The sequence below is a fragment of the Epinephelus lanceolatus genome, chromosome 7 (assembly GCF_041903045.1).
Source record: "Epinephelus lanceolatus isolate andai-2023 chromosome 7, ASM4190304v1, whole genome shotgun sequence".
NCBI lineage: Eukaryota > Metazoa > Chordata > Actinopteri > Perciformes > Serranidae > Epinephelus > Epinephelus lanceolatus.
In genome coordinates, this window is record NC_135740.1 from 20,695,184 (window position 1) to 20,718,199 (window position 23,016).

General features: G+C 42.7%; 1 protein-coding gene across 1 annotated transcript; it reads left to right on the plus strand.

Moving 5' to 3' along the window:
* Positions 1 to 907: 907 nt before the first annotated feature.
* nsd1a (nuclear receptor binding SET domain protein 1a) lies at positions 908 to 21,612 on the plus strand. The gene is made up of 23 exons (XM_033633233.2): positions 908 to 1,306; positions 1,893 to 2,752; positions 3,657 to 3,798; positions 3,983 to 4,155; positions 4,237 to 6,073; positions 6,183 to 6,307; positions 8,427 to 8,646; positions 9,031 to 9,134; positions 9,217 to 9,270; positions 9,388 to 9,606; positions 9,698 to 9,790; positions 10,597 to 10,720; positions 10,813 to 11,013; positions 12,838 to 13,017; positions 13,671 to 13,827; positions 13,927 to 14,132; positions 14,275 to 14,387; positions 16,990 to 17,259; positions 17,368 to 17,484; positions 17,607 to 17,748; positions 17,870 to 17,976; positions 18,062 to 18,266; positions 20,094 to 21,612. The coding sequence occupies exons 2-23, from the start codon at positions 1,910 to 1,912 to the stop codon at positions 20,879 to 20,881; spliced, it is 6,420 nt and encodes a 2,139-aa protein (XP_033489124.1). The 5' UTR covers positions 908 to 1,306; positions 1,893 to 1,909; the 3' UTR covers positions 20,882 to 21,612.
* The last annotated feature ends 1,404 nt before the right edge of the window (positions 21,613 to 23,016 follow it).

Consider the following 23,016-nt stretch of genomic DNA (forward strand, 5'->3'; position numbering starts at 1 on the left):
CTTTATTTACCCCCCCTTTGAATGAAATGACGGCGCACTGATATACATGATGTTACTTTTTGGATGTGATGTCACACAGTGTGATGGCAGAATTGGTTTAAAGGGGTAACAAAGGGATGTGTTTTCATGTAAACGCTAGACAGCTGATCTATCAGGGTGGCTGAATAAGTTACACCTTGGATCTAAGTAGTGTTTCCACCGGATCGTTCGCCCAAAATGTTAAAGAAATGAACCGCCCAATGATCTGAACCCACCCTGGTAGTTAAAAACGTGCACACAGAGGTAAGATCCTGTGCTGTCAAGTCCGTCTTTGTTTGATCTTCAAGGACTGGCCCGCTGCAGCGAGCCTATTGTGCGCTCTGAGTTTGTTTATGGATATGAATCAATTTGATCCACAGTGCGAGCACCAAATCCTTGTAAGTGTTATGTGAGGGCAACCTGGAAAGCGATCACTAGAGGTTTTTAATCAGAGCAACCCCTTGTTTTATGCGTGTTTACAGCCACAGTCTCCTTTATCTGAGCGCCTAGCGGCCTGTTTCCTCATGTCAGAGGGACTGAGTGTAGAAAGGCAATATGGCGCACGGAGTTTTGGTTTGACCGGAGAGGCCGTGTGCCTGTTAGCGCACCACAATCATGTTGTATCCTCGGTGTCTCTGCGCCACTCTCACACACACAGGCCTGTCAGCAGAGTTCAGCTCAGAGACAATGGGCACAGACGCACATATAAACAGGCCGTCCATTCATTTGTGATTATTATGCCATAAAGCTGCTATTATATCGCTATTAGAAACTTCACCTGGATGTGCACGCGCGCACGTGCGTGTGTTGTGTACGTGCGTGCCTGTAAGTGTGCGCGTGTGTGTTAGGAGGGTGAGTGTCACGGCCCTATGCAGACGGGGGGTTGGGTAGCAGTGCCGATTGGTTGCTGCTCACCAACACAGTCAGTCTGGGCTTGTTTTAACATAACCGGGGGCACTTCGACAGCAGGCAAAAATCATGTAGTAAATAAGCTGCTGTGGCTGTTTGGGGACCGGTTATGGCACACTGAATTTCGCCGCTGCGTGCTGTTGCAGCGTAATGGAGATTTACTTGTTATTCTGTGTTTAAGGTGACAGTGTTTTTTCAGGGGGGCCGCCGCTGATGAGGCGATGAAGTGCAGAGAATGAGAGCTGTGCCTTGGCCTACTGCTAGTGCTGCTGCAGCTGGGATTGTGCAGATTTCGCCTTCACAAACCGAGAAAAATACTCGCTTTGTGCCACATGATCAAACATCCGCTGTTGGTTTCACACTGACCGACCTCCAAATGGTAAGTTTTTCGCCTTTTTCCACGTGTTGGTAGTGTTGTGAACTTAGTGCCGATCAGCCCTTTTTTTGTGTGTGAGTTAATAGTAGCTTCCTATGTCGGTGTGTGGCTGTAGCTTGTTTGTGTGAGCCACTCACTGATGGCTCAGTGTCACCACCTCTACTAGGCTACAGCCTCATCGCTCCTCCATTGACTGTACTAGTCAGCGATCGCCATGACCCACAACCAGCAGACAAAGCGGTACTATTTTCTGATAGTTTGTGAATGAAATTTGTGGAAGGAGCGGGCCAGCGGTTGTGTTTTGTCTTGTGCAGTCCGACCGGCCTTTAGTATGGAGGCCATGCAATGTCGGCTTATTAGTGTGTGTATGTGTGTATGTGCGCACACAGTTCATGGCTAGTATGCTGCTTTTGAGGTTTCTGTTTACTCGATATAAATGTCGCTTTATTTCCGCAGTGTTTATATGTGCCTGACAGCATGTTTCACTGTATTTACAGTACACAACTCATTAACCCTCACAGATTATTGTGAGTGAGAAACTTAGATGGCACACTTCCCTCGTTTAACCTGCCTCTTCTTTATCTGACAGGATATAGCCATGACAACATGAATCAGTCATACAGACCGGCTGTTAGGGTAGGCTCAGTGTTTGGCTCAGGCCAGCCAGAGCTGAGGCCCCGCAATGGTCTTGTGAGCACTTCCTATGGAAACCAATGTGGCATTGTGAGACGTGGGCCAGACCAACCGTCAGCCATGCAACTGCCATCCTCCAGCCTCAAACAGCCAGCTGTACTTGGGTACAATCAACCAGACCGGTCTCACTGCTACAGCCCACTGAAGAGACTGCAGGACTATAGCACTGTGGTCAACAGGCCTGACCTAGAAAGGGACCTCCATCCTAGGAACCACTTGCACTGTGCAAGCCCAATCAGCGATGATGATGAGTTTGAGGCACCATCAGTCCAGCTGCCTCCTTCTCCAGGCAATGATGAGATGGAGTCCTTTGAGACTCTGCAGGACATGAACAGAAATGGCTTCTCTCCTCACAGTCCCGACAGCATGGAGCGCTGCTCTCCCATCCCCAATGGCTGCCTGCATTTTGAGTCCACGCTGTTTGACAGCAGTGGCATCAAGGAGGAGGACGGGGAGGACAGTAGCAGTGAGGACATGGCGCCTTTTCACCACCCCCCAGAGTTGAGCCAGGACCGAACTGTGACTGCTTGTGAGACTATGAGCAGCTCAGGGGTGGATAAAAGAACATATAAACCTGCTGTCTTTAACCTGATGTCCAAAACTATATCCGAACTCAACCCTACACTAAGCCCCAGTGCACTGCCAGAAATCACAATGAGAGATGGGTGGAGCTTGGGTGAGGAGTCAGACAGTGATGGTGAACTTACTTCTCCTGTTGAACCTGAACTGATTTCACCAGCTGGCACCAACTCTAACGTGAGTCTGAAACACCTGACATGCTTACTTTAACTTTACCTCTGTACAACCAAGGCTACACGTTGGTGTCAATGTTTATCTTGGTTGTGTATATTCACTAAGATAGGCAGAATGAGTGCCCATGTGTTGAAGTGATAATTACTATTTTATTGTATCCTGACCACCTTCCCGCTATCAGCTATAGACCCACAACAATGCCATCCTTTAGTATAGTCTCATTGCTTGCTCTGAAAATAATTGCACCATATGTAGTAGGGCTGTGTATTGGCAAGAATCAGGCGATACGATATCACGATATACATATCACGATACAGGGGTTACGAATCAATATATTGCACTATATTGCTGTACTGTAAGCAAGGTGATGCAGGGTATATTGCGATTTTAAAAGGTCCAATTTTAGGAGTTAGCGGTGCGTCTGTTTTATGGGCTTGTGGTCTTTGTGTTTACGCTGGTGATATGTTGTTTTGTTGAAGTGGAAGAGTCAAATGGCATAAAACAGATTACAACACTGTTGTCTAGTGGTCAGGAATTTTAACATAAATGAACCACCGCCGCAAATCTTTTCAAGTTGATTATTAATTAACAATCGATAGTGTTTTTGAAAATCGATGGATTGTCTCAAATATAATATTGTAATGTTCACGTGTATTGATATTCTCTTACACTCCTAATATGTCAGGAGCACACATTTTTAAAATATGTACTCAAAACAACAGATAACAGTTGAATATCAGTGGTAGCACAAGATACAATACAGGTTCCTAGCAGTGTAAATAGTTTAATGGGATGCAAAGGTGGTGCATTCAGAATGTATGAATGAATTTTGATTCAGTACTAAGGATATGACATACACTACTGTTTACTGTATTAGATATTAAAGTAGCTTCAATGTCCTGGTTAGTCCAACAGCCCAAAGAAGAAGCCTCTTCCTGCAGTGAAATACATCAAAGGGGACTTAGTGTGGGCGAAATTCAACAGACGGCCCTGGTGGCCCTGCCACATAACCTGTGACCCAGCCCAGGGGATCTACACTAAGATGAAAGGTAAGGTTTCACTCATAAGGAGAGTAAAGAGAAGAGGTTTGCTCTGAATATGGATTTTAGAACTCCATTGTCAAATTGTTTCTCACAACTTGACTTTTACCTGACAGGTGAACACATTAACACATAGGACTTATACTGTATGTGCGCAAGGTAAAAGTTGACCATTGTTTTTATTTTGTTTCAGTTCCCAGTCCTCGTCCTTGTCGGATGTATTTCCTGAAGACCTTTGGGGAGGTTGTAGAATGTTCCTGGGTCCCTGGGAGTGCCATTCTTCCTTTTGAAGGGGGCCATCAGTTTGAAGACCTGCCAGTGCTAAGACGGAGAGGGAAGCAGAAGGAGAAAGACTACAAGTATACGGTAAATTCATGAAATTAAAGGAGACGTATCATATGATGTTATTGTGACCGTTATTTTGAAAGTTATTTCTGTCCTTGGCAGATACCCAAAAGCTTACTGACTGCATGGAAAGTCAGTGTGACAGAAGCTGAGCTTCTGCTCCCAGTTCAACAAAGGAATACTGAAAGCGTGCTTTCAATATCTGTCAATGGAGAGGAGCGTGTGCCCAGCCCACTCCCCACTGAAAAGCCACAGGAGGCCCCCTCTGTCTCTGTGGATCCTGGTCATCCCCTGTCACCCAATATGGCCCCCAACGGAAATGAGCACGATATCATCAAAAACTCTGCTGCAGTTCAATCCAATAAGAGCAAAGCTTGTAAGAAGAAAAAGAAATGTTTGTCTGACATATTTGACCATATAGTTGGTGGATCAAAGGAATTGTCTACCATCACAAACATGGCAGATCAGTTTCATACAACAACTCGTGCACTGAAAGATGAGCCAAAGGACTCACCTTATGCAGACCTGGATTCTGTTCCAATGCTGCATCGTCCTAAACGCACAGCATTGTCTCCAGTACAGGATACAGACAGGTTTGTCAGAAGAGAACAGGGTTTAACAAAAGCTAAAACCAAGTTTACTGAAAACGTGAACCATTCTACAGATCCTTGTGATTCCTCTTATGATTTAACAAATATATTGACATCTAAAGATATAAAATCTGAACAGAGTTTGGGCAGCTGCAATGAAATGTCACACAGTTCAAATGAAAAGCACTCTATGAGTCTTCCTGCCAGCAGTCGTCTGATGACGAGGGCTCTGAAGGCAGAGGAGGAGACTGATCTCAAAGATGCACTGGCCACAAGCCAAATCTCACATGCCCACGCTGATGAATGTCCTGATAATACACCTACTGATGCACCCATCAAAACTGAAAGGTCTCCTAACTGGGAATCACTCAGCAATGCATCATCCTCTACAAATCACAGCTCTCTGAAACGGCGTGCAAGGAAGCCTGATAAGAAATACATTCGTAATGGCTCATTGATGAAATCTAAGTGTGTGGACTCAAGTGCACCCTCTGTGCAACCGGTTAAGGTCAAGACAGAAAACCCAGATCTATCATTTTCAACTTCCCCATCCTCATCTCTGTCTCCAATGGATGCTTTCCAGGATGTCAAGGAACTAATGTTTAAATCTCTTCTGAAGGAGGACAGCAGTGACTCTGAGTTGGCTGCATTTCGACCTGATTCCAATTATAAATTCAGTACCTTCTTGATGCTCCTGAAAGACATGCATGATACCAGAGAACAAGAGGGTAAACCTTTGACTCTCCCGCCATCTCCAGTCCTGATCAAGGAGGAACCTCTGGTCATACCTACTTCTACAGGAGGAGACCTGCTGAAGGGTTATTGTGATGGTTTTTCTCAAGGGATCAAAACAGAGAACGATCACTCAGTACCCAAAAACACAGTGGTGAAAAACAAGAACAGGACTAAGGCTATCATGAGAGCTGACACCTACCACTGTGAAGATTTTCCTGGTCATGCTCAGATGGGAAACTCAGACAAGCAGCGTAGAAAACAAAAACTACCTGCCAAACTGAAACTCAGCATACCTGGCCTGTCTTCGGACCTGGCTGATTTGGCTTACGGCAGGGAGTTTGTTAGTGGCCATGCTGACTTAGCTGATCCTGGGTCTTCCCCTCCCGTCGCTGCTGATCCCTCCACCAGCTACCTTGACAAGAACTCAGGATCCACAGTGGCTCCAAAGAAGCGCTGGAAGATGGTCGAAGGGGCTGCTGAGAACAAGGTTGAAGTTGAGGCATCTGCTGAGATGAATGGGTCTTACACCATGAAAGTATTTCCAGATCTTGATCTGGGACTTGAGAAGCAAGCAGAGAATGACTCGCACTTCTCAGGGACGACCAGCACAGCCGGTAAGAACCAAACTGCTGCTGTTCAGTGTGCTCTCTAAGATGGTAAAATTGGTAAAAGAGCGATATACTTGTATATATGTGTAAATGTATTTTATGTGTGTTTACACAGGGCAATCAGAAAACAAACGTCTCCGGAAACCGACTAAAAGGCTCCTGGAGTCAACTGAGGAGTATGAACAAATATTTGCCCCAAAAAAGAAATCAAAGAAACACACCTCAGAATCTTCCAAAATGGTGAGATGTCCCTCTGTCTTTGAAAGTTCAAAGTAGCACTTGATGCAGTTATAAACAGCTTTTTATTTTTATTCACTTGGTTCTTGAATATTGTGTGTTCAAGAAAAAGATTCAGTATCTGAATATGCTTTTTGACATATGAGATTCAAAAACTTTATTTCGATCACATAATGCTAGAAAATTGTCTTAGGTTACGGTCTCACAAACAACATAAAAACATACACCTATCTAAAATTACATTAAAGGTGCAACATTTCCACATCCAAATGTCTAAAAATGACTTGACCTATGTTGTATATTTTGTTGTTGTGTAGTTACACTATCCCGAATGTTTCCAACAGCGCTCAAACACAGAGAAATCTATTATTTTATTCAAGGTAACAATGCATTTCATTTTGTAGCCTGTCACTGGCGTCATGTCCCCCCCTAAACTCTCTTAATTGCTCTAAATTCCATGGAAACAAAAAACACCAGACAAGTGGCTCTTGCCAACGGCCAAGCTAATGCGAAGGGTTACATTATAAGCTTACATAAACACTCAAAACACTCATACACTTATTTTTAGTTTGTTTTGACCATGGTTACCAGCATGGGGCCACAGAACAAATTAATTTACCACATAATGTTGGCTACAGTAGCTGTATGGGTAGGGTAGCTGACAAAGTTAGCAAGTTAATGTTACGTTAGCTAACATTACTTGCTGCTATTTCATTAGCATGTTGATATAATGTGAATGAACGTGACTAAGGTAACATGAATAAAACTTCAATGCGTGAGCTTGTCCATGAACACGATTTCTGCACATTTAAAACAAAACAAAACAAAAAAACACAGGATTCCCACCAGTCCCTGAAATCCTTGAAAGTTTGTGAAATTGAGAGGGGAAAATCAGGTGCTCTTCAAGATGAAAAACAACAACTGGCCAGTTCACTCAGTGTAAAAGTCCATAGTACAAGCAGGCACTCTAAAAATGCATCCAAGGCACTCTGACTGTGTTAAAAATCCTTTATTATTACATGGATAATTGACTCAACTTATGCTAGTGGTAGGTTAGCAAGTTAATGTTACGTTAGCTAACATTACTTGCTGCTGTTTTATTAGAATGTAGTGATATAAGGTGAATAAACGTGACTAAGGCAATATGAGTAAAACTTTAATGCGTGAACTTATCCATGAACATAATTTCTGCATGTTAAAAAAAAAAAAAGAATCAAGGCCTTGAAGTTTTTTGAAAATAGACATGAGACTTTAAGAGTACTTGAATATTTACATTTTGTACAAAAATAGAAATTGAGGTTCTTGTGAGATTTTTTAAACATAATGTATGTAAATATGCTACGTCTATCTGCGTGTCTCCTGCGGTTGCTTCACTGTTTCACGCTCCACCTGTCACCTCCTATGCAGTACAACTTAGAAGTGTTCACACATTCAAGCATCTCTGTCTTTTTTTTAGCTGTTGTCTGTGAGTTTCTCTAAAACCTGGTACACTCTCATTATAAAAATTCTCAGGGTTGTAACAGAAATTAACCTTGATGAATGTCTCAAACTATGCCATGCTGAATCCTTGAATTTGAGGGAATTGGGCCTGGAAAGCCCTTGACAATTCCTTGATTTTGATGTGGAGTGGGAATCCGAGCAAACCGTTTCATAAGTAAGAGCAGGTGTGCAAAGCTGCATTAAAAATCTCTTAAGTCTATTTGGCCTTGTTAAAATGGATTAAAGAGTTTTTGTAAGATCTCTTTCTGGCCAGAGGTGCTTGTAGCAGCTGCCCTATGGGAGTAGCTGAAAGGAGTAGGGGTGTTTAGGGTCCCAAGTGATGAGGTCTGCCTTTCATTTTACTGCATGACTGTAAAGGTCTGAGAGTTGGGCGGTATCTTTCTATGAACATAAAACTAATCTTTGTACTTTCACAAGACTAAATAAAATCAGTCACATGTGAAGTAAATTGCTCTGAAATATTTCTATCATATCCTATTATGTCTGTACAAACGGGTATCATTCCATCATTTGTGGTCTTCTTGCTAAGTTATCAAGATAACAATGCAAAAACAAATTTTCATCTCTGGAAAATGTAAATTATCATTGGAACTTGATGATTTGGTTGCATGTGTGTACTCAGCAGACGTCAGGGATGACAGCACTCTGTGATGTCAGCACCACATCAGGAATAATTACCTCAGCCTCGTCTCCTGTTGAGTCCGCCCAGGCTCCAGCAGAGCCGGAACAGAGTCCATCTCAGGATGAACTTTCTCCTGTAGCATCCTCGGTATCTCCAGCCGCAACACAACCCTCCCTTGATGCAGAGACGGCAGAAGAAACCGATCTACCTCCTGAATCTGGTAAATAAGTGTAAGATTTAGCGGGATATATTGGCAGGAATGGAATATAATATTCACAACTGTGTTTTTATTAGTTTATAATCACCTGAAGAATAGTGGTGTTTTCTTTACCTTACCTTTACATTTTTGTCTTTTTTTTCTGCAGTAGCCCAGAACAGACAAACCAATCACTAGCTCTAGATAGGGCCATTCACGTTTTTGAGTCGGCCACTGTACACACTTTGCACACATGAGACATTTCAGTTGGTTGCAGTCTGTACTCTCACTGCTAGATGCCACCAAATCCTACACACTAGATCTTTAATCCAGTATCAAATATCTGTCTCTGTGATAGAAAGTAATTTTTGTCCCAGAGATGTTATTGTTGGGTTATTTTCACTTTAGATGTGGGGTTATTGGTCCAAGAAAGAAAGAGGCCAAGGAAGCTGTTGCACAGGGTGCTGGAATGTACCATAGAAGAAGTGTCTGTTGCTCATACAAAGAAGAAGGTATGTTGGAATTCAGATGGCGGTGGGGAAGTTTGGGTTTTGGATGAGGAAATGATAAATGTATTTCACAATCTGTTTATAGGAGCCAAAGCGACACAGCGGAGTTACCTCAGAGGGGAAAGTTAAGAAAACTCAGGTATTACAAAATCACCAAGTTAAAGCAATCATATCATCACTCATATACAACTTAACTATATGATGCTAACAAATAGATTTAAGTACGCCTAACACAATGATATCTTCCACTGGATAGGTTGGATCTGTTAAGAAAGAGAAGCCTGTACCCAGCACATCCTCTGCCCATGCTGCCCCCCAGCACTCAGAAAGCAAAGATCTCTCCATGGTCCTCACTCCAGAAAGGCCTCCCAGCCCTCGAGGATCCAAGACCCCCAAGCAGGAGGTCGAGGCAGACGCCTGCAGCACTGAGGAGAAACAAAATGTACACACTGGAACACTAACTGCCAAACCTGAGGTCTGCGTGTTGTAATGTTCAGCTGTCCCATTAAAGAGGAAAATAATCTGCATCCATGAGTGTAACACTATCTCTTTCCTCATCTCTGTAGGTGCTGTCTGATAGTTTGAATGACAGCCTCTCTTCTCAAGCAGATGTTAAAGGGAAAATTGGAGCTGCATCCTTAAAGGAGAATGTCTGTCAGGTGAGATCATAACCAGAACGTTTTTTTGGCTCCTGACACATCATTTATTTGTAGAGCCCAGTTCAGACCAAATATTCATGACGAGATGAAACCATTTTAGAATGTTGCAGAGAAAAGTTTCAGCATTGTGAACTGGCCCGTCTCAGCTCCACTCAAGCCGGCTGACAGTGTGGCCTGCGGCTCAGCTTGTCAAGTTGCCAGCGGCTGGTTTTAGAACGTGAGGCACATCACCTGTTTCAGCAGCCAATCGGCTTGTAGCAAAGTCAGCTGGCCAGTTCAGCAGACAGTGCATTTGCTTACTATGTCATCCTTTGATAACAGCCCTCCGTCCCCTCCAAGCCAAAGTCTGTCCCATTTACATCCTTGTGGATGCTGACACATATGCTGGCCTCTTTTCTGACAGTGGGTCACTGCTGCTGCTTGCTGTATGTGCACATGCCACACACACACTCAGATTGTTTTGTTTGTTTTTTACCATTTTAATCACTACTATAAATGCAACCACAACCAGTATCTCACTATCACTCATTCATATTTTAAGAAGCTACAAATTATATTCATCAACAAAATAAGGCAGAAAAGCTGGAAATCGTAACGGACGTACGGAGAGTTGTTGCTGTGGAGACAATACAGACTCTCGTCTAGTCGCAATGGTGTAAACTGGCAGGTTTTCAGAACATTGCCGACCGGCACATTGCAAATAGTTGGAAGTTTCAGCCAGTCTTGTCATGAATCTTTGGTCTGAACTGGGCCTTATAGGTTCAACAGGATAATTAGCATCTTTCTTATTGTGCATGTTTTTGCAGGTGTGTGAGAGGACGGGAGACCTGCTGGTGTGTGACGGCCACTGTTATGGAGCCTTTCACCTGCAGTGTATTGGCCTGTCAGTACCTCCTAAGGGGAAATTCCTCTGTCAAGAATGCAAAGCTGGTGGGTACACGTTGTGTCTGACGCCGGGCTGAATCTGTCATTCATTATAAAAAATATGCCTAATTGTTATTATTACTGTTTGTTGCTTTCAGGTGTCCACACATGCTTTGTGTGTAAGAAGTCTGACAATGGGGTAAAGCGCTGCATAATACCGTTGTGTGGGAAGTTTTACCATACCGACTGTATCTTGGCGTACTCGGCTACCCAGCCGCATAACAAAGGCTTCCGCTGCCCCCTGCATGTGTGTCTGTCCTGCCACATCACCAACCCTCTCAACATCTGTAGCTCTAAAGGTAAGCTCCAGTTTTTCCCAGGGGATCTAAAACACATGATGTGATAACTATGACATAGTAGACATGGTCCACTAAGATTCATAGTGTCCTATATATCCTGGCTGTCGCCGCCAGTTGTTTGGGGGGGGGGGGGGGCGGGGACTGCTAGGTGGAGAGGTGCCAGTTCTCCTCCTGGCACTGCCGAGGTGCCTTTGAGCAGCCCCCAGCTTCTTGGGCCGCCTGTTCATGGATATCCCCCTCGTTCTGACATCTCTCCATTAATGCATTTGTATCGATCCTGTGTGTGTACGTGTGTGTATTCCTGGCCTGTGTGTGTAATAAGTAAAAATAACAAGAAAGTGAGGATCAATAAAGCTATATCTTCATCTTCATCATCTCAGGAACACCTTTAGGAAATGCATTTCATCTGGCACAAATGTCCACTTGGACTCAGCGATCAACTGATTAGATTTGGTGGTCAAAGTTCAAGGTCACTGTTACCTCACTAAACACATTTTTGGCCATAACTCAAGAATTCATACGCTAATTATGACAAAATTTCACACAAATGGCTAAAATGGTCAAAAAAAGATGAAGTGATGATATTTTATATCCATAAGGTCAAAGGTCAGCTTCACTGTGACATGATAATGTTCTGCAAAAACACTTTTCTGGCCATTATTCAGCATCATAATTTGGGAACAGAGGGGGAAGACATTTGGGCGGATACAGAATTGGTGACTGATACTGAGTGCTTACTTTCAAACTGTGCTGAGTGTATAGATAATCTGTGCTGCCATGTTAGAGTTGTGTGTGAAGCGTTCTAATTCTAGTTATACTAAGAACTGGGCACCACGGGGGTTAAGTCACTGTCATGTTTCTTGTAACAAAGAAAATTGTGCTTTATGGTCCTGAATACACTCGGCAAATTATACTTTAGTCCTGACTTCATTTTTTTTAGGTATGCACGTCACAGTTTTTGTTAATAGTGCCAACTACCTTCATCTCTCTTTGTTCTTAAGGATTTTGGCCCATTTTTAAAAAAAATTTGCTTTCTCCTTCTAATGTTGTGATCAAGTACACTGCCAGAAACAGTGGAAGAGTGTACGAGTTTCATTTTCTGATATCGGCACACAATCTTCAGCTAGTTCCAGGTCACCTGTTAGTTTGGATAAGCATTGAGTCACTCATTATAATAGGGCTTCAGCTTCGTAACTCGAGATACCAGGATTTGTTTTGGAGATTAAACTTTTGTTTTTTTCTTTAATCAAGACCCAATTTCTGGAGCAGTAAGCTGTTTGAGCTATACCCAATATAGTGTCTGAAAGTGATGATTCTTTCATCACGCTCATGAGTCATTAGAAACAGTGCCAGCTGTGTAAGATGTTTTGCTCATATAACATCCTTTAAACAGCACCTGATGCTACAAACAGTGTTTGCCCTCAAGGATTTTGGCAGTTTGGCCTCACTCCAAAAACACTTGTTGTAAGTGATAATAGTCTATGTGCAGTATGATAGTATTACCCATAAGCATAATGTGCAATATAGCATGTGGGCATATGTGCAGTGTTTTGTTTTATATGCTCTTTACTTCCTTTTCATAGTTTATTTTATTTACCTTAGTTTGTAATCATGTTGTTTTTTTTTTGTTTGGCTCTTTTGCACTGGTGAGGATAGCCACCCAGTTTTGTTCTATCTATCTATCTATCTATCTACCTATCTATCTATCTATCTATCTATCCATGAACACTGTGTGTCATGAGGATATTGTTACAAAACTTAAATTAAATGTCCAGATGTGCATGGATTAAGCTGTCGTTGCTCCTCTGTATATTTTTACCGTAGGCCGGTTGGCTCGATGTGTTCGCTGCCCTGTAGCCTATCATGCCAATGACAACTGTATGGCAGCAGGCAGCCTGGTGCTGGCAAACAACAGCTTCCTCTGTCCAAACCACTTCACTCCCCGCAAAGGCTGCAAGAACCACGAACACATCAACGTTAGCTGGTGCTTTGTCTGCTCCGAGGGTAAGTCTGGCCTCGTTTCACGCTCATTTTAACCTGTCATTGAAACAGCCTCACTGCTGTGATCATGAATAAATTATAATATGCGATTCAGATGTGAAACTGTTAAATAACTTGGATCTGATTTTCCGAACTGTCTCCATGTTTCAAATGGTAATAAAAACCATGAAAGTGGCTTCTCTTGGAAATGCACTGTGCTTGACTCTTCGGGAGAGTGTAATGTGTTGTAAATTAATTTTTATGCCCCATCCTATTTTCCAATTAAACGCTCCCTCTTGGCAAAGTGCTGCGTTTCCTTTCATTTGTATGCTGTCTAATCTGTTAGATCTGCCTCTGAAACCAAGTATTAAAAAGCAATGCAACCCTAAAGGAATATGTCTTTACATTACCACATGTTCTGAGTTTAGTGCCATCAGTAAGCACTAACACAGATGATTGAAAATGGGCAATGAGTTAATATGATTTCACTGCTTTATCTCTATGTGTGATAATAGATAAATTGTCTGGTATTTATTTACTGGTTACGCCTCACAAATGTGTACAGTTGCCTGATATGTCCCTGTTCTTTCATATTTCATAGACAGATAAATGAATGAGGAGGTATAAACCAAAAAATAAATATAACCTGATCAGTGTGTTTGGCTGTGATTTTGTAGGGGGCAGTCTGCTGTGCTGTGAGGCCTGTCCTGCTGCTTTCCATCGGGAATGTTTGAATATAGAGATGCCTCAGGGCAGCTGGTTCTGTAACGACTGCAAAGCTGGAAAGAGGCCTCGTATCAAGGACATACTGTGGGTCAAATGGGGACGCTACAGGTAAGGTCACAACATTGCCTTCCTCATACACACTGTAGCTTCAAGCTGCAGCTAAATGTGCCTGAGGTCAGATTTCTGAAACCTGATCTGACTCTTTAGGTGGTGGCCTGCTGAAGTCTGTCTGGCCAAAGATGTCCCAAATAACATCTTGAGGATGAAGCATGAGGTGGGAGAGTTTCCGGTGCAATTCTTTGGCTCCAAAGATTTTGTGTGGACGTACCAAGCCAGAGTCTTCCCCTACATGGAGGGTGACACTCACAACATAGAGAAGATGGGAAAGGGTGCAGATGCAGTTTACAAAAAGGGTATGTTCTTTTGTCCATTGTTGTATTTTACATTACATCTATGTTCCTGTTTTTGATATTAATAAAATAAAGTCTTATTTTGGTCATGTTTATGTTTTAATTGTTTGAGTAAAGGTGTTTTTTTTTTTTTTGGTCTTTACAGCCCTGACTGAAGCAGCAGAACGATTCAGGGAGCTCCAGGCTGAAAAAGAGATGAAGCAGCTTCAGGAGGACAGAAAGAATGACAAGAAACCTCCTCCATACAGGCACATTAAGGTACTGTGTGTCACCACTTATCAGGTGTCAAAACAAGTCACAAATTTGATCATTTTGAAATCAACAGAATGAAAAAAAGACTTGCAACTCTGCTTGGACTTTAACACCAGTGATTGGTGACTTCACTTAGACTTCAGTCTTTTCACCTCATTTTCCCTTCATCTCCTGAATCAGCTGTTGGTTCCCAGCAAGTCGACACTTAAATTGACAGATTGACCTTGTTTGAACCAATCCAACAGCATCCAGTCAAGTTGCAGGAGAACATAACAAGCCCAGTTCAGACCAATAAATCACAACAAGCCGAAACGGCTTTAAAACGTTGCAGAGAAAAGTTGTAGCGGTGTTAACTGGCCATCTGAGCTCAACTCAGGCTGATGGTGTCACCTGCAACTCAACTAGTCAAATCGCCTGCAGCTGGCTTTAGAATGTAAAGCACGTCACCTGTTTCAACAGCCAATCAGCTTGTAGTGAAGTCTGCTGGTTAAGTCAAAATGACGGCAGATGGTGTGTTCGCTTGCTGCAGCAGGTGCTACGTCCCAGCCGAGCCTCACGGTGTGCTGGTGTCAGACGGTGGGTTGCTGTATGTGCTTATGCCCCCTCACACCCACATTCTCATTGACTAACTAATTGGTGCCGCTTACTTATATTATTGTGGAGTATTTATTACGAGTACAGTCCCTCTGATGCTTGTTTTATTTCTGTTTTTTGCTGTCAGGACTGGATACTGCAGCCAGTATCTCATGATCACTATCCTAATTCATATTATAAGAAGCTACAAATTATATTCGGCCACAAAATAAACCTGAAAAGCTGTTGCATAGAGATGATACACCACCTCATCTAGCTGCATTGCTGTGAACCGTCAGGTTTTTAGAACGTTACAGAACGGTACAAAGCAAGAAGTCGCATGTTTCAACTCGTCACATCTTTGGTCTGAACTGAGCTTAAAAGAAATATAGGACAGAAACATGCAATATTTAGTCTGTTGTGGAACAGGTTAACAGTGCTTTGCAGTGTTGGGATAGTTACACAAAAATTGTCAAGTAATTGTAATTTAGCAACAATATATCAGCACAAAATAATGATCACAAGAATCAAGACGGCACTGCAGAAGGCTGTAATTGCCTCAAAATTAAATTGTAGCAAGGAGGAGCAGGAGGTTTGGCCTTCCTAATAGTGCATAGTACAAATAATAACGATGGCCAGCGTGACGTGTGCGGTTGTGCTGCTGCCGTGGTCCTGCCAGATGCCTCCTGCTGCTGCTGCCATCATTAGTCATTAGTCATACTTCTACTGTTATTATACACATATGACTATTGTCACACATGTATACTGCCAGATATTAATACATACTTTCAACATATTGTACCACAGTAGCCAGAACTATAACTATAATATTATTACTTTCAATAATGTTGTTGTAAGCTACTGTCATTACCTGCAACTCTCTCTCTCGCGCGCGCGCGCGCGCTCTCTCTCTGTCTCATTGTGTCATACGGATTACTGTTAATTTATTATGCTGATCTGTTCTGTACGACATCTATTGCACGTCTGTCTGTCCTGGAAGAGGGATCCATCCTCAGTTGCTCTTCCTGAGGTTTCTACCATTTTTTTTCCCCGTTAAAGGGTTTTTTTTGGGGAGTTTTTCCTTATCCACTGCGAGGGTCATAAGGACAGAGGGATGTCATATGCTGTAAAGCCCTGTGAGGCAAACTGTGATTTGTGATATTGGGCTTTATAAATAAAATTGAAATTGAAATAATTGCCTCAAAATATTATATCAAAAGGCCTAAATAAAAAATATGACACTAGCCTTCCTAATGTCATTAGATGATGACAGACTTAGAAAAAAAAATCTGAATGGCATATGAACACATTTAACGGGCCAAACGAACTTACTCAAACTGCCTTTTAGCCATGACTTTACAGTGGCCTAGTTGGGATTATTTGACATGTTTATCACTAAAGCAGTGGTTAAATGTCACGAGGAAGTGACCTTCAAATCATTTTTAGACAACCTCTTCCTCCTCAGAGCCAGCACAAGACTTCCCAGGCTGAAGGGCCTCTCCACGGGCACACTAGATGGCGTTGTTGTCGGCACATATGATGATTTTTCTTTATCCGCCTGTCATGCAAAGAAGAACTTATGCAACTTAAGTAACAACATAATTATTTGATTAGTAACTGTAATGTGATTACTTGATTTAGAACAGTAACACGTTGCATTACTGCGTTACAGACAAATGTAATGTGTTTACATACATGTAGCGTGTTACTTTGAAACACCGGTGCTATATACGTTACGTGAAAGTGTAATGTCAGCACTTCTTTTTTTTTAATGGTAATGGTCGTTTGCTCTTGTTTTAATAAATAATTACAAATTTCTTGTTATTAAAATGGCGCAATATGACTTGTTTAGGACTTGAAACTTAAAGTTAAGGACTTGAGCGCAGAGACTTGGGACTTGCTTGTGACTTGCAAAACAACAACTTGGTCCCACCTCTTCCACATACTCATTTGTAATTTTCTACCCTGACTAAAGAGCAGTACACTGAGATATACAGCAAAATAAAAAAATCACATCCCTGTGTCTGTTTCTCAGGTGAACCGGCCAATTGGGAAGGTGCAGATCGTCACTGCCGACCTGTCAGAGATCCCACGTTGCAACTGTAAGGCGTCTGACGAGAACCCCTGCGGCATCGACTCTGAGTGTATTAATCGCATGCTGATGTATGAGTGCCACCCTCAGGTGTGCGCAGCAGGGGAGCGATGTCAGAACCAGGCCTTCACAAAGCGCCAGTACACACCTGTGGAGATTGTCCGGACACTGTCCTGCGGCTGGGGTTTAGTTGGTGTGACGGACATTAAGAAGGTATATTAGAAGAAATCAGATAATGATACATGTGTGTGACTGTCACACTCACATTTCTCTCTCTTCGTTATTGATACACTCTCTTGTTCTTTGTCTGCTGCTTCTCAGGGAGCCTTTGTGAGTGAATATGTGGGGGAGGTAATCGATGAGGAAGAATGCCGAGCCAGGATCAGACACGCCCAGGAGAACGACATCTGTAACTTCTACATGCTCACACTGGACAAGGTGATTCTGAGCCTAATGACCACAAACACAACTCTCTGTATATGCTACAGTTTAGCAACACACTTGATTCATAATGAAAATCAGACACTTGGTGCAAACCAGTCTGTACTTGGTTGTTCCAGGACCGGATCATTGATGCCGGGCCCAAAGGGAACCAGGCTCGCTTCATGAACCACTGTTGCCAGCCAAACTGTGAGACTCAGAAGTGGACTGTGAACGGGGACACCAGGGTGGGACTGTTTGCTCTACAAGACATCCCAAAAGGTTTGATTAACAGCCTACTTTTAATTTTAATGTTTTGTGTTTGGGATTAGGAATGCAGATTGTTTTGTTAATTTACAACCTACACACACACCGCAGTGTAAATCTAATACATGTACTTTAGGTGTGGAGCTGAACTTCAACTACAACCTGGAGTGTCTTGGCAACGGAAAAACTGTCTGTAAATGTGGAGCACCCAACTGCAGTGGTTTCCTTGGTGTCCGGCCAAAGGTAAGAGCTTTAGTTTGCACTTTTCAGATGATCCTCTGGTCATTCCTGCCACCTTCAGAGGAGTAATTGTCTTTTTCTTGTCCAGAACCAGCCACCAGCTGAGAAACTGAAACTGAAGGAAGGTAAGAGGAAGGTCCCCATGAAGAAGAAGACCAAGCAAGAAGTGACCAAGGAGAGGGAAGATGAGTGCTTCAGCTGTGGTGACGGGGGCCAGATAGTGTCCTGTAAGAAGCCGGGTTGCCCAAAGGTCTATCATGCTGACTGTCTCAACCTGGCCAAGAGGCCTGCAGGCAAGTACAGGTGGAGGGCTGTTACTGTTTACATAAGGATGACTTAGGGAGCTTTCAGACCTAGAGTTGTCTTGCTTTGGTCTGAATAAGGGACTAATTTTGTCACAAAGTTGCATAATTGCCTAGAGTTGGATCGTGTTCTCACGGCAGCATTTACAAGCGGACCAGATCAAATGCCTTGTGTGAGAAAGCTGCTCTTGATTGGTCAGAATTTCCAAGCAGGAAAAATCCAGGAAGTAAACAAAATGTTGAAGAAGAGTACCCTTGCAAGATAAATGTGACACTTTCTAATGTCACAATGGAGGGACAACTACGCAGGTTGATTTTAGCGCTGCTCATCGTGGACTATATTGCTGTCATTGTTCATTTTAGTCAAACCATACAGTTTGAAAACGAGGCGCGGCTCCAACTAGAAAACAATGTTCTGATGCATTGGATGTGCTGAATGTGCATATTAAGGCAGTACAGGAGGAGGTGCACATTAATAATCCTCCAGGACTGTAACATGCTCATGTTTAACCCAAACAATGTGTCATGTGACTGCAGCTGGTTCAGATTGAGGTCGGAACACGTTCTCACCACAAACAAACCACACCACAGTTTGTTTGTAACCGGACCGAGACCACCCATTCAAAAAGGTCTCAGTCCGGTTGTTTTGGTGCGCACCTGAGTGTGATTGCTGTGTTCACACCTGCCCAAACGAACCACACTTAGGGGGCAAACGAACTTCGATTGAATCGAACCAAACAGGGCAGGTGTGAAAGCAGCCTTAAAGCCCATATTATACTAAAGAGACACGATATAGTCTTATTTCTTGTGTAGTCAGACTCAGATTAGATTTTTTTTTTTTTTTTTAAGATATTTTTTGCCTTTAATGGACAGGACAGTTAAGTGTGAGGGGGGGAGAGAGAGAGGGAGTGACATGCAGCAAAGGGCCACAGGCTGGACTCGAACCCGGGCCGCTGCGGCAACAGCCTTGTACATGGGGCGCCTGCTCTACCACTAAGCCACCGACGCCCCAGACTCAGATTAGATTTGAATAGATTTAGAAGAGTTTGGATAAAAAGAATTTTAGTTTGGCTGAGCTAGCGAAAGTTACAGCTCAGCCAAGGAAGACACCATTGAAGTTTCTCTCGTGCTGTCAAGAGCATGACCCTCTTGTCAATGAGTAATTTAACGCTTTTGCGCGGTGGTACGATTAACAGGTGTAGTTCAGTAGAAAAAAAATAGTTCCTACATGAATCTGCTCATATCAAGGTCTGTGGATTATCTTGAGTAACCAGGTCATGATTTCTGGAAAGAGACATTGCTGTTGAGTTTACTTTTTGGGCACTTTGAGCACCACAAGATGAGTGCCATCTAGTTCCATTATATTTGAGAGAAGGCAGACATCTCTACAGCCGATATCTCCAACACTCTGCAACTCACGCACACAAAAAAAATGCAGGAAAAAGATGTATTTTTGATTTTGGAGTAAACTGTCCCTTTAATACTTGCGAACATGTATAAAAGTGTCAGATTTTGGTGATGGTAATGGAAAGTTAAGATGTAATTTTTAGGTTGATTGACTAAAAGTGGCCTGAACAAAAACATTTTTAGTGATTATATTTTGGATTAAATGATGACAGGCAGACCAGATTTATCTTTGATAACAGTCTCACTCTATGAGCTTTATAAAAACAGAGCTGTTATGCAAAACTAAGTGATTTATTATATTTGTCAACCTAAATTTGGTCAAAAAATTGTAACTATTGGCACCTTCAGCTTAAGAAAAAAATCACAAGATGTATTTTCTTAAGTTACTAATGATAGTGATCTTGTCTCCAGGGCGATGGGAGTGTCCGTGGCACCAGTGTGACATCTGTGGTAAAGAGGCAGCCTCGTTCTGTGAGATGTGCCCCAGCTCTTACTGTAAGGAGCACCGTGAAGGCATGCTGTTCATCTCCAAGCTGGATGGCAAGCTGTCCTGCAGTGAACACGACCCCTGTGGGCCCGACCCACTGGAGCCAGGGGAGATTCGTGAATATGTGCCCAACATGACCTCCATGAGGCCTGGGGCCATGACTGCGCCTGTCACTCTCTCACTGGGCCAAGACTCCAGAGGAGCCACTTCTACTCCCATCACTCCCCCTGCTGGCGAGGCTGTGTTGGCCAGGCAGGGGCCACCTCCTCGTCTCTACATCAACACAAAGACTTCTACCTCGAGCTTCATCCCCTCCAGCAGGTCTTACCACACAGACAGGACTGAGGGGAAAGGGTTCTCCACTCCTACCTCCTCAAAGGACGAGAGGGAGGACGGGGAGGTGGAGGACGGGGAGGTGTGTGGGCTAGACATGGAAGAAGTAGAAGACGACGACGACGATGATGAAGAGGCAGAGGACGACGAGGATGACATGGAGGAGATGGAGATAGTGGAAGATGAGGAGGAGATGGTGGAAGAGGAGGAGGAGGAGCCGCTATATGGAGGGGATCTGCTGGAGGAAGGCGATGAAGAAGATGAGGAGGAAGACGGAGGGGATGTGTATGACACTTATAGTGATTATGTAGATGAAGATGATGACGGGGAGGTGGAGGACTTGGAGGAGTGCGGGAGAGTGGAGGACGATGACAAGTGACTCGGTCCACCTATTCCTTCGTAACTACTCAGCAGAAACTCTCAATAGACATCCAGAGGACACAACAGTTAGTAAGAACTAAGAGAGTTTGATATTTTGGTACCTACTTGAACGCGACACTGCCTTCACTTTGGTACCGCGTTGCCTTCTCGTCCCCAGACTGCTGGACTGATGGTGGGGATGTGTACTGGTGCTAAGGCTCGAGGACTGACTCAGTCCTTCTCTTTATACTTCTGTCGATATGTTTATTTGTGTCTGGTGCTGTCATGTTCTTTTGTTTGTTCTCTCAACATTGTTTACATTTTTTGGCCTTTTTTTTTTTTAAATGTTTGGAATATAAGAAAAAGGGTGAGAAGTTTCACCTTGACCAAACTGTCATCGTAAGGGCATCTTATGTTGTTGTTACTGTCTTAACCTTGTCTTTCTTATTACAAGAGTGATCAAAATAGAGTTCTCACTGGTCCGTGTTGCAGTTAGGCACAACAATACCTGCTTGGTGCTTCTGAGGAATGCAAAAATAAACCCACTGGAGTCATCAAAACTTTAGATGATTCTTCTCACTACAAAAACAGCCTGTTCTTCTTCTGATTTACTGTTTCACAGAGAAATAAAATAATGTCATGACGGTCTACATTCTCTAAATGCATCACAGATATAACTAACATTTGTTTTGCATCCATCACCTCTGTCCCATTCACTAAGTTAGAAAATAAAATCAAGCTACTTATTCACTTGGTAGTATTTCATTCCCTTACGGTCACGTCTGGCATGTGAAATCTTGTCTAAAATAATCAAGGTGATGTGTCACATGGCTGTATTTAAGTAAGCTGCTGCTGCCTGACATATTGTACACATGTTTGAAAGAAGGCAAACTCAGCAGAAGAAGGCAAACTCAGCAGTCAGGAGCCATGGAGTATAAAGCAGAAAGACATTTTTAAGGTTATTTTTTATGCATTTGTGGTGTTATTGAAGGTGACAGAGGCAGGCAAGGTGGGGGAAAGCCTTAATGGTATAGTGAGCCAACCTAAAACCGCAAGACTTTACTTCTAATTTTATTTGTTTTGGTGCTCATTGTGCTTCCTGTAACCACTAATCATGTCAGAAGGCTTTAAATTTTCCCTTGTAAGTATGGATAATTAATAAGTGTTTCTTGAAGTTGGATGTCTAACTCCACTCCATTTTCTGCAGATCATTTATTATTATAAACCTTAAAAATCATACACAGTTTAAAGAGAGGTTTGACAAATTTGGGGGGACTGTTAGTGAAGGAAATAAATATTTTGTTAAGCCATTTTGATAGGCAGTGGTGCTCCATGTCAATAGTATTTTCTCTACCATTCATAGCTATAGTAAGCCAAAGTGGTTTAGTGGTCAGTTTTTGATGCAGAGGATAGTACTTGGCCCCAGATGTATTGTAGGGGAATTGTATTAAACATATTACAAAGTTAAAGGAACTTGCAACACATAAGCCTGAAAGTTAAATTAAAAACATCACAAAACAGACGGGTAGACAAGATCCCAACTTGGGGCCTTTATATGAGTTGGTTCTGTGCTTTTGTGTTGCATATTCCTAAACAAAATTTCAATTCATTAGTGCAAACAAGAGGAAACGTAGGAGGCCTGGAGCTTTTGTGGCTTCTTGAGTTCTAGTTGCCTACTTTGCACTGTTGGCAGGTCAATGTGTGCTTCTGCACCCATTTTATTGGTGTAAATGGAGCATAATTTACATTTCAGAGGCATTGTGGAAAAGTTAAATAATATCCGCCATGTACCACACAGAAAAAGTATGGATAACATTACACAATGATGTAAATAACAGTGTGCAGGTTAATTTATTTGTAACTAGGTAGTTTGCAGTAGATGATGTATCCATCTTGACACATTTTACAAACAATACAGACATGATAACAGCGCTCAAGGATCCTACAATCACCAAACCACTAAAGTAAAACAAAATAAAGATTGTTAAATGGATAAATAAATGAACGTTGCTTCTATATATGCAGTGTGGCTACGACTTGTTCACTGGCTGCTGGAACAAAGCTGTTTTTACACCGCTTTGTCCTGCTGGTGAGGTGGTGCATCGTGATGTGGCCACTAGATGCCGCTCTTTCGAGCAGTGACATCACATTTAT